At 44.1% G+C, this 22,573-nt stretch overlaps 3 protein-coding genes across 7 annotated transcripts; 2 read left to right on the top strand and 1 right to left on the bottom strand.

The window, feature by feature from the left end:
* The first annotated feature begins 1,659 nt into the window (after positions 1-1,659).
* ipp (intracisternal A particle-promoted polypeptide) lies at positions 1,660-6,587 on the top strand. 2 transcript variants are annotated; one of them, XM_069164672.1, is made up of 10 exons: positions 1,660-1,741; positions 2,138-2,577; positions 2,675-2,886; positions 3,130-3,349; positions 3,511-3,666; positions 3,850-4,017; positions 4,103-4,240; positions 4,503-4,625; positions 4,784-5,004; positions 5,351-6,587. In XM_069164672.1, exons 2-10 carry the CDS (start codon positions 2,223-2,225, stop codon positions 5,573-5,575), a joined length of 1,818 nt encoding a protein of 605 aa, XP_069020773.1. In that variant the 5' UTR covers positions 1,660-1,741; positions 2,138-2,222; the 3' UTR covers positions 5,576-6,587. The 2 variants fall into 2 exon arrangements, with proteins under 2 accessions (XP_069020773.1, XP_069020774.1); XM_069164673.1 differs by lacking the exon at positions 1,660-1,741 and adding an exon at positions 1,771-2,020.
* Positions 6,588-6,669: 82 nt separating this feature from the next.
* On the bottom strand, positions 6,670-10,215 carry LOC138207455 (transmembrane protein 69-like). 4 transcript variants are annotated; one of them, XM_069164675.1, is made up of 3 exons: positions 10,032-10,215; positions 8,658-8,703; positions 6,670-8,518 (listed from the first exon to the last, which is right to left on the bottom strand). In XM_069164675.1, exons 1-3 carry the CDS (start codon positions 10,094-10,096, stop codon positions 7,853-7,855), a joined length of 777 nt encoding a protein of 258 aa, XP_069020776.1. In that variant the 5' UTR covers positions 10,097-10,215; the 3' UTR covers positions 6,670-7,852. The 4 variants fall into 4 exon arrangements, with proteins under 4 accessions (XP_069020776.1, XP_069020779.1, XP_069020778.1 ...); XM_069164678.1 differs by lacking the exon at positions 10,032-10,215 and adding an exon at positions 9,337-9,410; XM_069164677.1 differs by lacking the exon at positions 10,032-10,215 and adding an exon at positions 8,908-9,144.
* Positions 9,414-22,405, top strand: gpbp1l1 (GC-rich promoter binding protein 1-like 1). Its single transcript, XM_069164674.1, has 12 exons — positions 9,414-9,501; positions 11,012-12,362; positions 12,823-12,937; positions 15,416-15,545; positions 17,588-17,916; positions 18,350-18,425; positions 18,541-18,737; positions 18,905-19,048; positions 19,413-19,568; positions 19,784-19,908; positions 21,515-21,617; positions 21,756-22,405. Exons 3-12 carry the CDS (start codon positions 12,878-12,880, stop codon positions 21,924-21,926), a joined length of 1,491 nt encoding a protein of 496 aa, XP_069020775.1. The 5' UTR covers positions 9,414-9,501; positions 11,012-12,362; positions 12,823-12,877; the 3' UTR covers positions 21,927-22,405.
* The last annotated feature ends 168 nt before the right edge of the window (positions 22,406-22,573 follow it).

Raw genomic sequence — 22,573 nt, 5'->3', positions numbered from 1 at the left:
GTATGTACCGTCTGCTGATTGAGGATGGAGGTTGTTGTCACACTTCAATGAAACACTAATGAGGCTCTTGAATTGCAAAACAGCACAGATCACCTCAGGACTGTTACAAATAAGTAACGTCATTAACACATAACTTAGGCTCGTGGGAGTAATCGTGCTCCTGCAAAAACAAAAAACAAAAAAAAAACATTAGATGGCAGAAATTACAGGTGGGAGTAGATTAAAGTTAACTCGTGAAAAGATATCTGGTAAAAAAAAAAAAAAAAAAATGAAAAAGTTGAATGTAGAATTTCTTCTAATACTTTAATTTCTAGTTTTAACACTGAACTTCAATTCCATCCTGCAAAGAGAGAAAACATTAAACAGAGTTGTTTCTCTTTTCTTTCTTTTTTTAACTCACTCAGGCCAGAAGGTGAGCTTTGTCTTTATTTTGGCTTACTAAGAGTCCATTATCCAATAAGCTAATTGTTCAGCTGAGATCATGATCGTGCTTGACGTCCTTTAGAGAAACCAGACATACTGGAAATGCATCGGGGAGGCTACTTGGCAACAGGAGGGAAACCCAGCCAGGTGTGTGTGCAGCCACAAGATGGTCAGACTGGCACCTGACAGCCTTTTGAGTTTTTAATTGGTCAACGCAGATGATGTCACGTCACATTTCCTTGTGCACCACTGGCTGGTTGAGTGACACATAGAAAATAGCTGGAAATACAAGTCAAGTGACAGATGTTACCCGACTTGTATTTCAGGTGTGTGTGTGTGTGACAGATGATCTTGAACGTTTCAGTGTAGCTCAGAGGCGTTTTTTTTCACCAGACACGTCTGAAAGGGCCCAGGCAGTGCTGTATAGTCCTTGTAGGTAAACACAGGTTTCCAACATAATATTTAAACTAATTTGATCCCAAGCTACTGATTAAAACAAAACCGGACCAGGCTACCACAGTAAAACTGTCTAAGAGCAGGATAGGTTGCAAGCTGCAAGTCTACCGAGGAAGAGGTTACGGCCAACATTGGAGGAGAGCTCAATCTAAAATTACCATTCTGCTGCTGGGGGGCAAAACATGGTAAGAATACCATGATAATTTTACATGATGGGTTTCTGGGGCCTGTTGTCAAGGACTTCCTTTCATTTAGCAGCTTGTTTAAAGGCAACACCGCCACCTGGCGTTGTATCTGTAAAAATAAATAAAACCTGCAGGGAAATTGGGGCTGAATCCAATTGGCTGAACTGACCCCCACAATAACTAAATATATTTAAACATATAATAATAACAGTTAGAAAAGAAACAATAATAAATACACCAAAAATTAAGACACAAAGCACACTTTTCTGTAATTTAGCAATAAGAGTTATGACTACTCAGAGAAAAGAGGGTTCGTGGATTTATTAGTAATGCCTGGAGAGTCAGACCCAGTCCAGAAAGACATTACGATAGTTACAGTCTTTAAGTTAATTAAGAGGAACAGGAATAACAAGGAGAATTTAGGGGTTATTTTTTTGTTTTGTTTGTTGTTTTGTGTTGTTTTATTTATTTTTTCTCGCCAAGCTACTTGCCCGACAATCCAGTCCAGTAGGTGGCAGTAATGCGCCTCGATGCCAGTTTGCCAACTACCATTAAAAGTTCAAAGAAGAAGAAGGAGGAGGATCAGCCCAGTGCAGTCGATCCGGAAACAAGGATTGACAGACAGACTGCAGGGCGACGGAAGTTGCCTCCTGAATCCTTGTCGGTAAACTTTACGGGTAAGTCGCAACTAAAAAAAACCAACAAGAACTGTTGCTTCTTTTTCTTTTTGTTCGTATTCATGTCCGTAATTCTCAGTGAGCTGGCAGTCACGAGTAGTCGAGTAGAGAAGCTGTCTTTTTTTCCAGCTCGCCATCTTCCTGTTGAATATTATAACTGAAGCTAGCATGCTCGGCTAACAGCGGGTGTTTTTAACGCTCATATAGAAACAGCGAAATGGACACGTGACTTATTCTCCAATGCTTTTGGTGACAACGAAGAAGGGCAGCTTTTAAAGCGTATGTTGTTTATTATTTTGCTGGTAAAGCAAAAGTTGTTTGGTCGCCCGACAGTTGACTTGAGATCCATTGTTGTTGTTTTTTTGGGGGGTGTTTCGTGCCTCTTGTGTTTTTCAGGCCCGTTTTTATGCTGACGCTCATCGGAGAGGAGGGCTCGTGTGTGCTGTGGCCTCCATGGTAACGCAGACCTGCCTCAGCTGCCATGTCCTCCATCTCTGTGTCAACACCCGCTGGTGGTGGTGGTGGTGGTGGTGGTGGTGATGCCGCGGCTGCCATGGCAACCCAGGGGTCTGAGCAGGCTCTGCTGGCCTCAGACCGCTACGCCAGACTCATCCTGGCACAGATGAACAAGATGCGACTGCGCACCGACTTCTGCGATGTGGGGCTGAAAGTGGGGGGCCAGGTCTTCAGGGTGCACCGACTCGTGCTCGCCGCCAGCAGCCCGTACTTCTCCGCCTTGTTTTCTGGCGGGATGAGGGAGGCGGACAAAGACGAGGTGCAGATCCTGGGAGTGGACACCGAAGTCTTTGAGGTTTTGCTGGACTTCATATACACGGGTCAGCGTCAGTCCTGATATTCCCCGTCGTCGCGTTCCTTAAAACCGGTGTAGTTTTGTACTAACGCGGATGGAAACGTGTCCTTCCTTCCCATCAGGAGTGATCAGCGTGACCGTGGAGAATGTCCAGGAGCTGATGGTGGCAGCGGACATGCTGCAGCTGAACGAGGTGGTGTCTATCTGTGGGGAGTTTCTCAAGGGCCACATGGACCCGTCCAACTGTGTGGGCATCTTTCAGTTCCTGGAGCAGATTGCCTGTTTGGAGATGCTGGAATTTACTGAAAACTACATCCACGTTCACTTTCTGGAGGTCTGCACACAGAAGATTCATTTTTCACGTTGAATATGTTTGTCAAGAATCTGGTGCTGCTGTTAAAAGCTCCTGTTTTTATGGCTGGTTGAAAGTAGATATAATCTCCATAAAGTCAAACACCATCAGCATCTCATCATCACTGTATTTGCATCATTTATGCTTCTAAAAGTGCTTTAACTCGTATTATAATTTCCAAGTTTAATGTTTACAAATTGTTCCCATCAACTATTTCCTTTTCAGGTGTGCGTCACCGATGAGTTCAGGGGCCTGTCGAAGGATCAGCTGGTGCGGCTGCTCAGAAGTGAGGAGCTGAGGATTGAGGATGAGTACCAGGTATTCACTGCAGCCATGGACTGGGTTATCCAAGATGTGGCAAAGAGGAAAAAACACGTAGTGGAGGTGTTGGAGCCGGTCCGCTTCCCTCTGCTTTCCCCACAGAGACTGTTCAAGTACATAGAAGGTGAGGAAAATATGAACATTTGCATTCCACTTTTACATTTTGCACTTTTTATATTTCAGATTCGATATGTTGTTGTAAAATGCAAAAAACGGTAAAGAATATCTTGAAAACAAACCCTAACTGAACCTTTTTTTGTTTTTACCCTTTTCCGCTCTAAAAAGGTATTACCGACTTCAGCCTGCGGGTGGCACTGCAGACTCTGCTGAAGGAGTACACTGAAGTGACAAAATCTCCCAAAGAAAACAAGATGTACAGTCAGCTACAACCAGCCAAGATGAGACCGAGAAGAAAAGCAAGAAAATACCTGTATGCCATCGGTACTGTATCACATATCTTATTTTATATTATTGAAGTGGCATGTCATTTAAATGACGACAGTGACTGCAGGGTTTTAAGTTTGAGACTGTGAAGTTTTACAATATGACATGTCAAGGCAAACAAATCTCATGGGGTTAAATAACAGATGTCATGAGACTGACCGTCCTGCTTCCTCGTGTCAGGAGGCTACACTCGGCTGCAGGGCGGCCGCTGGAGTGACAGCCGGGCGTTGAGCTGCGTGGAACGCTTCGACACCTTCAACCAGTACTGGACCACCGTGTCGTCCCTGCATCAGGCCCGCAGTGGGCTGGGAGTCGCAGTCCTGGAGGGCATGATCTATGTGGTGGGAGGTGAGGGAGAGTCTGAACTGGGCTCCGTTTTGAATGATTATCCGCCTGGCAGCGAAATGACCTTTCTTTTTTCTGTTTTTACTAGGGGAGAAAGACTCAATGATTTTCGACTGCACAGAGAGATATGATCCTGTTACCAAGCAGTGGGCGGCTGTGGCGTCTCTGAATTTTCCTCGCTGCGGGGTTGGCGTCTGCCCCTGCCATGGTGCTCTCTATGCACTTGGTAAATACCACGATTTATTCCTGTTTGACCGAAAAACACCACAAGCCGATTGTGCAGTTTTACATGCAGTGAGGCAACACGGAGAAAATGTTATTAAAGAAATGATTAGATTATAACAGGGTTATCATGCAGAAGATAATGTTTTGCAATACGACTGTGAAATAACACTAAATTATTTAGTAAGTGTGATTAAAAGAGTCATTCGTAACCAGCCTCTTGGGAAGAACAAATGTCACTCCTGTCACCTGCTGTGTTCCTGTAGGCGGTTGGATCGGCTCTGAGATCGGGAAGACCATGGAGCGATACGACCCAGAGGACAACAAATGGGAGGTCATCGGCAGCATGGCAGTTCCCCGCTACTACTTTGGCTGCTCCGAGCTCCAAGGTGTGCTCCTCCCTTTTTTAGTTTCAGAAAATTGTTCGGTATTGTTATGTAACAGAGAAACGCTGAATGTAACCGTAGATGCTTCTGATCTCGTTGTACATTAAGTCTTTCATACTCGGTGAAGCAGCTTTGACCTAAATGCAGCCGTCTATTTCCAGGATTCATTTACGTCATTGGAGGGATCAGTGACGAAGGAATGGAGCTGCGCTCTGCAGAGGTGTACGACCCCATCTCCCGTCGATGGAGCGCGCTGCCCGTTATGGTCACCCGTCGAGCCTATGTGGGCGTCGCCTGCCTAAATAACTGCATTTACGCTGTGGGCGGCTGGAATGAGGCGCTGGGTGCACTGGAGACGGTGGAGAAGTACTGTCCTGAAGAGGTAAAGTGACACTAAAAGACACTGGTGTTTTTAACAATCCTAAAAAGGTTGTTGAAAAGCTATACTGGAAATGTATAGGATGATTAATATAATTTGATCCGGTGTCTGTAAACTATACGCCACTGAAATAGCTACTCCTCACATCTCAAATGGTATTTAAATGGCCAGCTTTTTTTTTTTTTTCCATATGCTGTACGTGCTGCCAATGAGACAGCTTTTCAGTACTTTTATCAACATCTATCCAGTTGTATTTTTGATTTTACAAATCTATGTCCCCGGAGTCGTCCTACATCCATAACGAATGGACTCTTAACATTCTCCCACATCTGTAAATGTCTCTGTACAGGAGAAATGGGTGGAGGTGGCCCCGATGTCGACCGCTCGTGCAGGCGTGTCGGTGTCGGCAGTGAACGGGCTTCTGTATGCAGTTGGGGGACGGGCGGCCAGCCGAGACTTCTCCGCACCGGTGACGGTGGATTCCGTGGAGATCTACGACCCTCACCTGGATACCTGGACCGAGGTCGGCAACATGATCACCAGCCGCTGCGACGGCGGGCTGGCTGTGCTCTGACGGCCAGGAACAATCAAACTGTGAACGCCAACGTCGGCACTTGAATCATCCCAAAAAACTAAAGAGAAGCTGCACCTTAAGAAACACACGGAAAATTGTGTTTCTGCCTCAAGTAGGGTTTCACATGATCATATGTTATTTATACATGGATGTGTCTCCTTTTTATTTGTCATCTAATGAATACAGGACTATGACAGCGCACCTATGCTGAAAACTGCTAACACTGACACGTGACTCGTGTGTTTCACTGCTTTCAACTCACTAAATTATTTTACAAAAACATTAGTGGCAACACATATTTTCCTTACTTATTTATATTTGAAGACAAAGCTATCCTGATGATGAGGAGGATCATTTTACACAGTGGAAGAGATCTATTTTTGATGAACCAGAAAGTGTTTTTTTTTGATAAGTGTTTGGAGTCCTGTGGGGACTGAGAGTACTGTTGTAGGTTGTGATGTTTTATTTTCCTCAAAGAAAAGTTTGAGGTGCATGCATTTACTACTTTTATCAAACCACTTGAGCCTGGTTGACAATGAAACCAAATGAGACTTCTGAGTGTTTTAAGTTGGGTGGTTTGTGATATCTGTAAACTTGAACTGTTGCCACCGTGGCCCGGTGGTCCCTCTGTTTCCACTGGAGGATTTTTGTGTATATGTTAGTGTAAATACTCGTGCCTCTTTGTCACTATTTATCAGGCAAGTTAAGTCCGGTTTAACATTTCACTCATCAATGAAAGGACTCGATTTTCCTCCTTACATTTCAACTGTTTAATGTTGAGGTACACAACCGGCTGATTCGGAGACACTTCATGTGTTTACCGACTTCACGGTAATTTATCATGTTTCCTCTTTGGATGATGAAGCACATCATGTTTTCAATCTGACTGGAGTCGTGGCATGATTACTGTATTTTCTAACATATTCCGTTATCCGTTTTCAAACAATATAATGTTACACTACAACAACCTTTACTGGTTACTTTTCAGTCTTAATAAACTTCACAACAGTTATGTGTGTGTCTGGATTAATATTAACCTACATCCACTCCCCAACATATAAGATGGCAAGACTGCAACTCAATTTTTTTTTTTAAAACGCCTCCATGACGTACTGAGTGATGCAACGAGGGTTTGTAGTGACACATCAGGCAAGTTCAATAGCAGTCTTTGCCTAAACATTAGAGTATAAAGGACTCTCCACTGAGTTTGTACATAAAGTATATGTGTCTACCTCCGCAGTAGAAAAGATGTTCTGTATAAGCAAACTAAAGTGGCAACGCCAATTACATTGGGACATCTCAGCTGATTTGTGGCTCCTCTGTTGTCATCTAATCTCCAATGCCCTTTTTATTAGGCTCTGCTTTTGTCTTGTTTGGCTGAAGTTTGCTGCTGCAAGGTTGTTTGGTATTGATGTGGCACACCTCCAAGACAACAGAAAATCTGGCCTTGCTTCCCTCCAGCTGGGCCACAGAAAGTCACTGCTCGTGGATTTACACTGAAGTTTACCAGTAAAATCCATTTTAACTTTGGGAATAATGGGATGTTAGAAGTCGTTTCTGCCTGTCAAACGGTCAAAATGTCGCCGTTAGAGGTTGTGATGCAAGAAGATGTAACATCTTTACATGACTGTATGATGAAGACATTTGGAGGTGGTTTACATTTGAAAATATAAGAACTATGTAATAACTAAGAGCATTTCTTCAGCTGGACAACAATTAAAAGTATGCAAATTATACCAGTGTTCATCAACTGGCTCAAACTTGCATATGTAAAATTGCCATATTTGAGTAATCTGTTTAAACACATAATTTGGGAAGAGAACATTTTTCTTCACTCATCACAGTGAAGAACGTGATTCTACAAGTGTTTTCTAATAAATGTTTCACTGACCTCAAAGTCTTTTCTTAGCTACATTTGGATATCTTAATGAGAAATTTCTGCGTCCATTTTGCAACTTACAAAACTGTTGTTATTTATTTTCTAAACATGACACATTTGTAAATGTCAAATTTGTCCAAAAATATATTAAAAGTATTATACAAGTCACGAAATTGGTTCTGTGAATTCAGGGTTTCCTCTACCATTTAACTCAACCTCAAAATAATGTGAACATGCAGAGTTTTGAGTCCGATCACTGCCCACCACGGCATCAAGGCCTGCCAGAAACCGAGGGAAAAGCCTCAGTTTTAGTACAGCAAGAACTTTCTGCACATGTTCCCTTGATTTTACATTTGTATTAAGTCCAAGTGGCTCAAAGTACAAACTGTCCTCTTAAATTACTTCTGAATCTCTTTGAGCTTCTTCTCAGCACAGAATTTCTTAAGAGCCAGTGTCGCTACCAGTGAAAAGGTGGCAACCAGAGTGAGGACAGTTCGCATGGCTTTGAACCAGGCAGGGTATCCGGGCAGCAGGGTCAGGTCGTAATGCAGAGACAGACCCAGTCCCATGAGAACAACAAGGGCTCCTTCAGCAATATTGTCCCTGCAGAGCAGCGCCAGCCAGGCCAACAGCGACGGCACCACGCTGTTGCCCAAGTTCATCCAGTCTGGCTGAGCAGGACTGCCGGCAGGTAGGGCGAACCCCCAGCGGGCTCCTCCGAGGAAGGACACTATGGAGGCCCCGTACACCATCTGAGCATATGCCACTTCAGGGTAGAAGGACTGTGTGGCAGCCATCAGGAGAGGGGCAGACAGGAAGGGGAGGAGCCCGGAGAAGCCGAGGTACAGAGCCGGTTTGGGAGCCTTGGCGAGGGCCCTCAAGCTGAAACCCTCCTTGCTCTCCCCTCCGTGCGAGCTCACGGGCCTGATGCTCAGGAGTCTGTTGGTGGAAGTTGACCTGGGTGGTATGAACACGGAGGAGACTTGAGGATGAAGCAGCAGCTGAGCTTTAGTGGTGTAGTTTGGTGCTCTGGTCATCTGCTGAAGACATCTCCATGCTGGAACCTGAGACAATAAAAAAAAAAAAAAAAATAAAAAAAAAAATCACAGAAAAGCATTAATATCACGATTTATTGTTATATGCTGCTGACACATACAGCACCATTGAATTAAACAGTGAACTTTGTTTTGTTTTGTTTCTTACCCCAAACATGATCCGTCTTCCAGATGCAAATTGAATCATTTTCAATCTGCAAAAGACGCGTCATTAATTAACAAAAGTATTAAAACACCCCTCATAGCACGTGCACTCTGGCGTTATATCTACACCAAGCCAAACAAACGTGGGTGTCATCATCAGCTAGCACACAACCTGTACCATCGACTTTCTCAACCTGATGCAATACAAAGCTATCCTGCTGTAACAGCCTTTAAACCAAAGATGTTGCGGCTACCTAAACGTTACCCTTTAACTTTTTGTCATCCGGCGGTTCGCCCAGGTCACTGCAGGCACAATTACACAGTAAACAGAAACAAAGTTGACGTCAACAAGCTAAACTGGAGGTCGTTTCCTCGCTGCCAGAATTGTCGGCACTCGATTAAATGCCTGTCCTAATTTCCTCGAGTTGATCGAGACGGGTTCTGACATCGACTGGTTTGGCTGGCGGTGGCACGGAGGTATTAAGTCGCATTCAAGGTGTCAGAATCCCACTTTACGTATTTAGCCGCACAGTGTTTAGAGAACATTTAAAAAAAACAAAAAAACTACCAACAAAAATATTGCGCTGTGATTTCAGCTGTGACAAGAATTTTATTTCGCAAAAGCTGCGGTGTTTTTACCCCCCTCTACCCCCACAACTTCGGATTTAAAAACCCTCTCGAACCTCTCGGAGTTGCATAATCACGACGGGTCTTGAACGCAGCCCGTTTTGAGGCTGTTCGAATCCCTTCAGCGCAGCGACACGGACCGACAACACAAACAAACATCGGCGGCCCTGGTTTTTTTTTTTTAAAAAAGGAGGCTTATCGTCGCGAGAAGGTGTACTCTCGTAAGTATGCGCGGAGTTCGTACGAATATTTGAACGGCTGTCTCAATCCGCGGGATCCGCCGCGAAAGACCTGCAAAGTTAGCTCGCTTTAGCACTTAGCAAGCTGATGAATGTGTGCCGCCGCTGCTAAGGGTCGCCATTTTGAAACCGTGTTGATCCAACGAAGCCAGGTCTGTTTACCTCCTATTGTATGTCCGCGACGGCCGCGCAAATAGGCCCGTTTTGAGCACCGCGAACGCGTTGATCGCGTTTTTACTCGGCCGAGCCCCCCCCCCTAACCGCGCCGATTCACCCCCAAAACGCCAAACTGTTTTCTCGGGCTACTTAACGAGCTAAGCGACAGCCAGCTACCAGCTAACAATCGCTCGAGGCTAACCGCGGCGGAGTTGGGACAAGATTTGACAACAACGGTAGTTTAGTGGCTCAATGTCGACGAGTTGGAGAAACACCGCGGCGGGTCTCTCCGCGTCTCTTGGACTCATTCGTCACGTTTCATTCTTCAGCCGGTTAGCCTCGGTTGAAAACGTTACCCGCGCTGGGTCGGTCCGGTCCGGTCCGGCGTGCCGGACGGGTTTCCCTTCCTGCGCGTATCCATGTTGTTATTATCGGGACTCGTTTTTGTTTTTTGTGTTTTTTTAGTAGTAGTTTGTCCGCAGACGTGCTGCAGTCATTCGTGTTTTTGTTTCACAGTGAAGTAAACGTGCAAAGGAAACTCGCGTCCGTGGCGAACTCGTTGATATCCAGCTGTTACGTAATAAATAGTTCGGTGGGGATACGTGAACTCTGGAGTTCATTTTTGTTTTGGTCTTTTATTATTATTGTTATTATTATTATTATTATTATTATTATTATTATTATTATTATTATAACGTGTTGTTTGGACGAGGCGTGCGTGGACTGAAGAATCTGCTTTTTTAGGGGATTGTAACCTCACGTTGTTTCGTACTATATTACAGACGGTGTTGAGCCTGGTTAGATCCAGAAGTGTTGAGGAAGATACTGTTCATGTTGTTGTTTTTTTACACACCGGTTTAAATATTTCACTTACAAAAGCAGACAACATTTTCTAAAAAAAAGAGCACCGAGTCATGATTTTTCTCTCGTACCTCCTCCAAAAGGCATTTCAAGTGTTAAAAGCGGTCTCCTTGTAGGTGTTGGGTGTCTCTTGATTTGGAAGATATTTTGGGGTTTAATAAAGGTATCCAGTGAAGGAGGAGTATATTTCATCATGCCTGGCTTTCACTTTAGCTATTTACAGTAACAAAGCTGATGGGATTTGAAGAAAAACTTAGTTTAAGTTGAATTTGTCTGCAATAAATCGACTTTAGAGAGACGTTAAATCCACCGTGGTATTTTTGTAGAAGTAGTTTGCAAGGCTGTTTAATTTGATGGTGTTTTCCAATGTTTTGAGCAATGTTTGACCCACCCAATTTTTTTTTAGGTCTGGCAAGTGAGTGTAAGTATTGTGTGTTGTGTGAATTAAGCCTAATGCAGATTTTGTTTATTGCAGGCCCAGTCTGTTCCTTTCCAAATACCCGAGAACCATCAGCAAGAAAACCGAAAACTGCACTGAAACGTCCAGTGTGATAAAATTTACATCCAAAAGGGAAAAGAGATCCACCTGAGAGATTTTGAATACGTGATGTTTTTCAACCTTAATTTTTTTTCCCTGAGAAAAAGAAGCTGATGGAGCTCTCTTGAGGATTTTTTTTTTTTTTTTTCTACAAGATTAGTTGTTGCTTTACGCCCCGCGCAGATCTCCTCACTTTTAGATGTTGCATATTTATGAAATCAGAGCTCCATACTACATCTGCTTCAGCCAGAAAACTGCAAATAATTAAATGGGCATCTTATTTATGCGATGGTAAAACATACAAAGAAAGAAGCAGCATTATAATGCATCATCCAGCAGCATCGCTATTTCACTAACCAAAACTGAAAAGGACGGCAATGTAACATAGGGCTTTACTTCCTTCATTGTCATGTGACTTTGAACCTTTGAGCATTCTTTTCTTCAAACTAAGACAGTCTTTTCACCAGTTTAATGAGGTGAGCAGTGGTTTTCAGTGACCTCCGATGCCAATAACAGACTGTCTCTGAATTCATTTTTCTTTTCTGCATGCGTTTTAGTAGATCCTAAAATGATTCGGTAAAAGGTGAGTCGACAGAAAAACATACTGGCCCACAGTGTGGCAGGACAACCCCTGTCTCTTCCCCCATCTGGTGTCAAAGTGGAACTGCTATACAAACTGCTGTCCATGTTTCAGGGCAGACAGCGTTCACAGACTGTTTCCTCACATTAGTAACACGACAGCCTGACTCTTCCTCACCGTTGGGACAAATCACCTTTCAGATCAATTTATTTTGCCAATCAGCATTAAGCTCAATCAGATTTTGGGTCTTACTCATGACAATAAGAGCAAATGGTTCAAATAAATTGAAGGATTTAATCTGCCTGGAAAAAAGTTCCCTGGACTGGAAACGGTAGAATTCATCAAAGACGTGACCGGCACAAGAACCGCCTGGATTCTGGTTCGAGAGAGAAAATCTGTCCTTCATAGACCTCCGCGCTTCTGCTTCAAAAAAAACTACAACCTGCTTGGCCAGTTCTCTGGATCGCCATTCCAGATCATTCCTGCAACCTCTTTGACCTCTCATCTCCAAGTGTTTCACCCTGGACGAAGGGATCTGCCTCTGGGGAAAGGGGCTGCGCTGTCCTGGCGGAGGTGGAGAGGGGGTTGTCAGCGTGCCGCTCCCCATCTGTCAGTGCACACACTGTGATCAGTGCCAACAGGCCTGAGGAACCGAGCCCAGCCGGACAGCGAGAGGAGGCAGAGGACTTCAGAGCCACAGACTCTGGGGTAATGTTGAAGCTTCACCTCACTGACTGGCCTGGGGCAAACGTGCAGGGCTGTATTCAATAGCCATGAAATTCACTGCTGTACTGTGGACATTTGTGAGCCGTCTAAAATCTATTACAGACACACATTGCAAAATAATACTTTTATTATACTGCACAACATATTTTTCCATCCGAGCTGTCAACTAGATATCAACTTCATAGGCGCAGCTGCAGCAAGTCAAACTTTGTTGTTTTCTGCTAAGAATAGGACTCTTTTTGGCTCGTCTTGTGGGAGACCTTAACGCAGTGAATTTCTAAATAACTGATGGGAGACAAAGCACTTGAAAGAGATGACATGAAATCAAAGATCGATGTTTCTGAGCTTTAACTGACAGAATCTGAATATTAAAAAATGTCTTTGCTGACAGAATCTGAATATTAAAAAAATGTATTTGCTGTTGTCCGTTTCCTTTTGTTAGATCCTGGCCATGAGGTTTGATGCCTCGATCCACTGACCGGAAACACTGGACCTAAATGGCGCAGCATGACTTTGTCCCTGCCTGGCTTAACTTCTCCACACCCCAGCCTGCCAAGGTGTGTGTGTGTGAGACCTTGAAAGTATATCTCAGACAGTCGCTGCTCAAACACCCTTTACTGAATGTGTCTGTACACCTAAGTGTGTGTGTGTGTGTGTGTGTGTGTGTGTGTGTGTGTGTGTGTGTGTGTGTGATCGAGTCCCCTTCAGGGACAAACAGTGCAGTCACTACATGGTATATTTTCTTTTCTGCAATTCTTTGCATTCATACATTTGTAAATTTGTATGGACTTTTCTAAAAGGCTGCGATGGATTGTGGAAATGATGGGAAAAAAATTTTTTGGGTGGTGATGGCTTGAATTTGTTATGACTTGGTGCAGAATCAAGAGTCACGTTCCTGGAGGGACTGGTTCTTATGTGGTCAGGGTAGCAATAGATATAGATTAATTTATACTGAACCGATTGTAAAGCCATAACGTTGTTTTAATGCTGCTTCTCTCAAACGTCAGCCATCATATATACACGATCAGTTCTGATATTTAGACTGAAAGGCCAGTTTTTAGCCCTGAAGTCGAGTGACTTATGCAAAAAACTTTTTTTTTCCCAAATAGAAACTGATGCTTAATTAGCTGTGATGGTTAAGTTAAAATCTTGTAATGTATGATGTGGTGTCCCGACACCATGAGTAAGACCTATTTCGACTCGTTCCCTTGTTTTCCTGTATCGCCACATTTCAAACCGTATTATCAGTATTATGGCCACTAACCACTGGAACAAAGGGGAAGCTGTGTCAACTCAAGATAAATATGTGAGTCAATTACGATTTATCAAAGACTGACTGTTGAACCTAGCTGTTGTTCTCTATTCAGCAGGCCGTGGCTAACAGCCTGAAGAGCACACGGGCTAAGGAAATGAAGTTGGCGTTTTCCTTGTGTTTTCAGTTTTTTTCACGAGTAGCAGTACATTACCTCAAACTGTCAGACACAGGGTGGTAATGTGATCAGCTTTATGTCCACTTACAAAGGCCGTACAAATAAGCAGCACCAGGGAGTATTTCATTTGACGGACATAGTCTGTGACGTGGATCCAATTCAGAGGTCTGAAACCGAGCTACGTCGACAGCTTTTAGTTAAGATTAAATATTGTGAGTGGTCTGTGTGTCTGAGCTCCCAGAGCTCGGTGTAATCTGTGAGTCGGGAAGCTGCCCAGCTGATTGGCCTGTCTGTGAAATCAAAGAGTCAAGACAGAAACAAGTGCACAGTCACTGTCCTGCTGACACAAGACTTCACCTCGGTGTCATTTGTCTTCGGGGATTAGCCTGCTTCGATTTGGCAGGGTTAGAGTTACAGTTTCTATTCTTTCTGTAGCTTTTTTTTTCTTCGTCTTTGAAGTTATAAAAATTCTTCGGTGATGCTCGCAGGAAAAGGAACACAATCTGATTTAATGTTTGATCCTCCGCTGATGACGAGGATGTGATTCAGACCTGAGCACTGGCAGTCTACATTATTAAAGATACAAATACGTCAGTGCAGTAACTTCAGGATTTATAACTAAAAAGGATCTGCACTGTGTTTTTATGATTGCTGTAGTTTCCGTGATGTCTTTTTTGTTCCCTAAGAATAGACGACTGCGGAGGCATTTTGGCTGAGAGATAAGTTCTCTGAGGAAGGAGGAGAGAGACTAAAGTATGGAGAGGAATTATGTTAATCTAAGTTTCTATGCAGGGACAATAAAGATGTCCAATAGTAATTCTGTTTCTGATTTGTACTTTTCTGGGTTAGTTTTCAGTTTACCCTGACCACAAGTTTGTTTGTCATTGTCCACCCTATCTGTGTAGTAATTAAGGTTGTTATAAGATTTTATTTAATTTTTTTCTCAAATCAGATATTTAGGACCAACTGTCCGCACTGTTATTTGCAAGTGAGGGGATCGGTTTTTGGTGTGTCCACACATCACCAACCCATCTGCATTTGTTACTGTGGTAACGACTTGCGCTATCTACACTGGTAATACAGCTTTTCAATGTGGAAGTATGGTGAAATGTAATTTCCTGGTACCTAGTTTTTAGAATTGTTCTTTTTCTTTCGAACTGCAAAGCAACGACTTCTGTAAAGCCCTTTCCTTCATGCCGCAAGATGCTTCTTGATAAATTGCCTCCAACTTTGCCTGGATAGTTCTCATTGACCTCCATAGTGCACAAATCTCCACTCAGTGATCGTGGTAGAATAGATTCTTTGCTCTATCACTCTGTAAATGACGTCGTCATTGTGTGTCGTGTTGCAAGTAACGCAAGAAATCCGATCTGTGCCAGAAGAGCGTTCAGACCGAGACGCATCTGTAGAAATCCGATGAGAATCCCGTTTCAAACCACTTCAAAGTGTGGGTCGGATCCCATTTGCAAAAATCCCGTTTCACGTGTTTTTTTGCTGTCCAGACTTTGAAAAATCAATCTGGATTTGACCAAAAACTGGTTTGGGCTGGCCGTCTGAACGAGGCCTAACATTGACAAACGTTGTCTCCTTTCTGTCCCACTCCAGTCCCCTGCTGCCAACCTTGACAAACAAGGTGAGCCCCACCACCACAGAGACAGCAGAACTGCTGTGAGCCGCCGCCGCCACAACTCCTCTGATGGTTTCTTCAACAACGGCTCCCTGCGTGCTCCAGCAGGTAACAGTGAGCACAACTTACCCTCTTTGCTTCTTTTCTTTTTTCTTTTTTTCTAATCTTGTGGTTGTTATTACAGGGCCTTATGAGCAAATAGAAAGACGCCACTGAATCTTCTCGCACTATAAAAGAATTGCTGAAGGGAACATTGTTGGCCCTGCACACGTTTCTGTAAATTACTCTGAGTAAAGAGACGTGTCGTCAGGTGGAAGTTGAAGGGAGCTGTGAAATGTCACCAAGCTATTTGGATTGACGAGATTGAAGACTTATTTGTTCCACCCTAAGAGATGCAACAAAACCAACAGAGAGATGTCAATCAAGTGCAGTTTGTTCATATCAATACAGCCGCAAGAGAAGGTCTCATCAGACAGAATAATTGGAAACACCTGCATGAGTGGACCGTCGGAGGGGCTTTAAATTAAACTTTAATTTAAAGTCTGCTTGCGACTATATCAGTTGATTGATTCTAAACTGCACACACTGACCGGGGGGGGGGGGTCGTGTGAGGGATGGAAAAAGTCCAGTTTTAAGACTTATTGAAATGGTAATTTAGGTCCTTTTTTATATTAAGCTCTCAGCTTGAAAGTGAAAAGACTTGCAATTTTTTGCATCTGCTGGACTTGCATTGTGTGAGTACTGAGAGAGGATGTAATCCAGGTCCTTGTTGTGGATAGAGACGTAACCGATGACATGTGTTGGAGGTAGTTGTGGTGTTTGCTTTATTCTACATGTCATGACGACCTTTATCACAGCAGACGTTTCGACTCGCCGTAATAGGTAAAGTACAGGTGTTCTAAATGAATGCCGAGTTCCATTAAGCGTCCCCCGTAAGCCATGACAGTGAACCAGCATACACAAAAGCAGGACCTCCCCCGAAGTGGAATAAAGCCATCATTAATACACCCGTGTTAAACCTTCAGTGACGAGTTAAAATGTCGGTAAGGAAAAGGTGTATGAAGCCACATCTGTCCTTTCTCTCCAGAAGATGTACTAATTTTGGTTTCTCTCATCGAGAGATCAGCATTTGTGTGTTATAGTCGTGCGGTTGTTGGTGTGAACTGAGAATACATGTGGTGTGATGCCAGTTTTAACATGCTTGTTAATCTCTTTTGTGAAGTTGGCGCCAAAGATTCACAGAGTTGCTGTTTTGTGGAATTTCACATTTTTGTATCTGGATGCGTTTCATCTCGGTTTTTGTAACGTTATTCCCGTGAGTGAACAATTTTTTTCCACCCAGTAGAAAGTTCCAGGAGTGTCTTTTTTATTTTTTTTTTTTTTGTAGAGCCCAACAGATTTGTTGCCTGATGTTGGCTTATCAAAGAGCGACAAGGTTGTCTGACATGAAAACTGCTTTTATAGAACATAACGCAAAAAAAAAAATGTAAAAAGATGCTTGGTTTAATTCAGATATTGTTCTCGTTGTGATGTTTTTTTTTAGTTTGTAGTTATTTATAATTACTACATTACCAATAAAGTTCGCTGTTTGAGCTCACTGATGTAATTTTGGAGTATAAAGTTAATCGTTGCACTGTGAAATAACCTCCTCTGTTATGTCCACATTTCAGTCCGTAGATCGATATATCCGTCGGGCTCTACTTCTTTGTTATCCCTCCTTTTTTTTTTTTTTTTTTTGGTTATGCTTCCTGTAGTCTGCAAGCATCCATTTTTACTTTTTAAAATGACTTCATTAGCATAATACTGGCCTTGCCAAATGTGCAGCAGTACATCTGTACATGAATGTGGTCGTAAAGTAAAACGATGCCATTCATGCTCAAAAAGTCTTCAGCAAAGCATTCCTTAACTAGAACACCAGCTCCTCTAATTAAAAAAAAAACCAAACTATAATTGGTTGTTCCCAAAAGTATGTGCAGTCATCAGAGGTCACTGAGTCACGGACGCACACCGACAACGATTCAAAGCATTCAGATGACATTTCTAAAGGTCATGAGGGAACCCTCCCTGACGAAGCCGTATTTCGGTGGTATTCGGCTGTTGTTGCACCATAATTATTCTCACGTACGCTCTTGTGTTTGTTCTCCCTGGAGGTGATGGATGGCAGCAGCCCTCTCTGCTTCTGAGGCATGACTCGGTGGACTCGGGGGTGGCCAAAGGCGGGCACGGCGGGCTGGCGGGGGGCTCGTGTTGGAAGGAAACACCCAACTGGCACGGAGCTCCGCGGGGTGGCCAGGACAGCCACCACCACCAGGGACGCCACCCCAAACGGGGAGGAGGCGACAGGGACAGGCAGGGGGGGCACCGGCAACGCAATGGCAACTTCCATCCCCGCAAGGGCACCTCGTACCAGGACAAGTTCCCCAACGAGGAACGCAAAGACAGCAAGGACGACAAGCTGAAGTTTGTGGAGGAGGACTTTGTGAGTAGATAACCTTTTTGTTCCAGAGCATGCCGTCGACCTCGTCTTGACTGACAAAGCTCTGTCAAAAGATAAAATACCTTGAATTTATGGCAAAGCTATCTGAGTTTTTGCGTAAAGGTTCAGTCGGCTATAAATTCAACTATATTATGAGAAGACTGGTGGTTATTGTTCACACTGGATAGAATCAAAACTACAACCAGAAAATGTTTCACTTGACATTTTCAATTTTCTCCATTTGCTCCCACTATTAACCTTATGATTAAAACGAAATAATATCATGAGTATTATCCATCATTAGTTCCCCTTCAGCTGCCTGCTCAGCTAAAATCTGGTCAGCAACAACATGCTCAGATTCTTGGACGTAAACATGAAATTACAGAATTTGAAAGCGGAGATATTTAATGCAGGCGCTCTGTGTTTGTCCCTTTAGCCTTCCCTCAACCCTGAAACAACTGGAAAGCCTGGGACTCAGATGCGAGCAGTCGCTCCCCATGCTGGAGTGTGGGGTAAGAGGCCAGACTGGATTTCACTTCTTGAATAAACAAAAGTTGGTTCAGCATTTAAGCACTCCTCCGCTCCACCTCTAATGTTTCACCCCTCATTGTCCCGATTACGTTCCAGAAAATCCCCCTAGCGGCAAACCGATGGTGTCCAAAATGCTGGTTATCAAGAAGATTTCCAAGGAGGACCCCAGCACAGCCTTCTCTGCGGGGTTCGCCACGGCTGCCGCTCTGCCCACCAACGGCAGCAAAGCTCCCATCACAGGCTCCAGCGTCTACAAGAACCTGGTCCCAAAGCCCGCTGTGGCCCCCACCAAAGTAAGACCCGGCGGCGACGTGTCGAGTTACTTCGACCGCCCGCTTGAATACTTTCGGCCGAGGCGCAGAGTACGCTTATCGAGCAAACGTGCACGAAGTGGACAACGAGCCTCGCATTGGTTGGCGCCGGTCGTGTTTTTGTAACGGACACGTGTCCTCTGTTGCAGAGCACCCAGTGGAAATCCGGCGGTAGAGAGATCACAAAGTCTGGCCTTCACATGCCGGGCCGAGATTCAGTCTTCACCAGCCCCGTCTCTGCAGCCAAACCCAGCACCCCAGTCAGTGCACCGCAGCACAACACCCCGAAAGAGGTGAGGACGGCAGACAAAGACCGATCACCTCATGTCCTGGCTAAAACCTGGGGTTATAAATTTGCTCAGACTTGTTGTTCTGCTACTGTGACTGCATGTGTGACATATGTAGCTGGCCCAACACTTGTGTGAGTACATCTTGTTTAAAATGATTTATTAGCGTGGTGTCTGACTGAATTTTCAAATGTCTGAAATTGGCAAACGTTTAGCTCTGCTTTTCAATCTGGCAGATTATTTCTCGTCCCCCAGTTTTCAGATAGTTAAATGTCTGATCATTGTTGACCTACTTTTACATTATGGTTTCACCAGAAGACAGACGTAACTTTTTTTTTCTCTCCTTTTCGTAACTTCTTCTGAAATGCAGCACCCTTCCAGCACGACTCCTCCCATAGATATTGCTCCGTCGAGGCTGAAGCTGATGCGCCGCGGTCCGGACCGCAAGAGCGAGTTCCTGCGAGCTCTGAAGGACGAGGGAACCGGAGAGCTGACGACGAGCAGCAGCCCGGGAACATCAGGAGAGGTGGGCAGCAGTTTGGCTTATTTTCCACATTTGTTTCAGGTAATTTCATTTTCAGCGAATGTGTTGCTGCTGCCAAACGCACAACGAGAGCCGTAAACTTTTCATCGTCACACTGGGCAGTTGGAGATGCTTTTCAAACATGATACTTTGGATTTGTTGTCGTATTTTTCTCATCTTTTCGACCGCGTATTCTGCCGCGGTGTGAATTTTCACAGGGTGAAAGCAGCACCCCGGAGCCCAAAGCTTACAGCGAGGAAGTCTGCCACGAGAATGGTCTGTCCTACTCCCTCAGTGACTCAGACACCGAACACCTGTCCAGCTCCCTGGAGGCAGAGCACAGGTAGGACACTGCTAACAGCCTTCCACATACAGACATACAGACATACATACAGACAGACAGACAGAATATTGACATTTTAAGTGATATTTCTCATTTTTTGAAGGAGCTATAGGATGAGACGGTTTATGTTGCTGAAGTTTGATTTTGCGTTCCATAACCGGTAAAGCTGTGCCGGCGCTTCTCTCTCGCACTCAAGAGCCCGACTGACCAACAGATATTCTTTACATAAAGTAGACCGTTTTTCTAATGGTCCCTCAAACGCGTTCGTCAAACACTTGTGATAATGATGGCAGAATATTTTAGTTTATCGTCGACACTCGCACAAGTGCACTGAATCACTAAGCTTCCCTCAAAAAAACAAAGAGCAGTTTCTAATTTGCCAAAAGCGTCTTTTCTGCATTCTGTTCTATAAAATGAGTTTGCACATTGGTGCATATCGGCTGACGTACACGCCAATACAGATATATCCGTGACTGGCCTCCATCAGCCACCCGATGTGCCAGTTCTCTACTTGCAGCCCTGCTGAGCTGGTCGGTGATGAATTGTGGGCTTCTGCTCACGGCTACGCTCCCTTCAGACTGTCACCCAGACTCCCTCAGAGCTGCCATGGGGGAGACCGGGTGCTCTGGCTACCGGTGGCTGGCTGACAGTCGCAGCTAACAATTAGGATTTTGTCCGAATCAGTTTATTGGCCGGGTATGTTTACACATACAAGGAATTTGACTCCGGTTGCAGCTCCACTCTGTGTGCAAAAAAATATATCACACACACACACACACACACACACACACACACACACAGTGCAAATGGTGCTGATGCGGCTGGGTGTGGCGTTGACGATGTTTACCGTTTAGCAGAGTGACGGCCTGCAGATAAAAACTTGCACTTCCAATTTACAGAGCTTCGCCTCCTGTATCATTATCACTAAAGGAGTCACAGAAATAACTAAACATGGAGAGAGAGAGAGAGAGAGAGAGAGAGACTATCGCTGACTGTTAAAGTAAAGGAACTAGCACATCTGAATAGATTGTAAACAACTGTGGGATGAGCAAGAAAATCGCTGACGGAAGGAGACCGCTGTGAGTGCCTGAACAGAACTGGTGCAGGTTTAAATGTAAATGAAGAATACAGTAAATGAAGTGAGTTGAGCAACAAAACCGGTACGAGTAACAGGAACACCAGCAACCAGAAAGGAGACAACATGCTTACAGCAGCACATCAGTCTGTTGTTGTTGTGACAGAAAACAACTGAAAGACCGTTCTCAAAAATAGGCCTTTTTTTTTTTTTTGGTTTTTACTTTCGGATATTTATATTACATCAATTCTCTTCTGTTTGTATTTTATTTTGATAACACTCTGTCTTAATAAAAGTGCTTTTGATGTCTCATGTGGCTTCCGCTTGCAATTGAACATTTAGCCCACAGCAGAAAATACTGACGGATTTGTATCGTGTATTCAGCCTAAAAATACTAAGATATGATTTTGGGTCCATATCGCCCAGCCATAACACACACACACACACACACACACACACACACGCACAGACAGACACACACACACACGCACACACACACAGTCAACTAAGAACATGACTGTCCTGACGTAGGTTGCTGAAGGCCATGGGCTGGCAGGAGTATCCAGAAAATGATGACAACTTCCTGCCTCTGACGGAGGACGAGCTGAGAGAGTTCCAGACTAAAACTGAACAGGTGAGATTTTTTTTGTTTGTTTTTTCTCCTTTTTAAGTCAAACGAGGTGCAGCAATCACTTAATATGTTGGTGTACGTGATGAGAAAATGGTCACCTGCACCTCAGTGACGCTCTGAATGTCCGTGTCCTCCGAGCAGCTGAAGAGGAACGGCATGCAGAGGAACGGGGTTCTCCCGAGGACGCGGGGTGTCACCCTCCACTTCACCCCCTGGAGGAGTGTGGCGGAGGCGCATGTCGAGGAGGGCTCCGAGTCCGAAACCAGTAGCAGCAGCCAGACCTCTGATGACGACGACTGCATCAAATCCTAACGTGGCTTTATGGAACAAAAAAATAAAATAAACAACAACACAACAGCCAACACCACATCCCAGCAAGCAATCCCCCTCTTCCTCTCATCTTTGTTTTTAGAGCACCATTTTGAAGTTTCTTTTTTTGATTTTTGATTTTTTTTTTTTTCTCTCCTTTTTTTTTTTTTTTTTGTTGTTGTCGTTATTGCACAAGGGAAAACCAATCATATCCCAGTGAAGGGGGAGATTCCTGCTCCGCCAGACGTTGTTTTCCCTGCGTTTCCTCCTTCACTGCAGTCCCTGCCCTCTTTTAAATCCCCCCTTCCTTTTTCTTCCTCGCTTTGTGGAACTGAAGTGTTCATCAAGAAAAGAAGGGCAATGAATGCACACTTGATTCTGCTTTAAACAGACTAACTCATTTCATTGATGATGCTGATGACACATTATTAATGATATTAATAAAAATTGGTTCCTGATAAGCTGATATGTTTCAATATGAATCTGGCTACTGTGGTGTTTTACGTCATTTTACATTTTTTTTTTGTAGACCAGTTTTTAAAAGTCCAAAAGATGACAATCTGCTTTCTCGGCAAAGTCTGAGCGGCAAGATAACAGCAGTTATGTCTTACCCTGACAAAAACAAGAAACACAGCTTTTAATTACATATT

The sequence above is a fragment of the Embiotoca jacksoni genome, unplaced genomic scaffold, assembly GCF_022577435.1.
Source record: "Embiotoca jacksoni isolate LCO1_2020_lvr unplaced genomic scaffold, fEmbJac1.0.p SCAF_31, whole genome shotgun sequence".
Classification (NCBI taxonomy): Eukaryota; Metazoa; Chordata; class Actinopteri; family Embiotocidae; genus Embiotoca; species Embiotoca jacksoni.
This window is presented reverse-complemented; position numbering and strand designations above follow the sequence as displayed.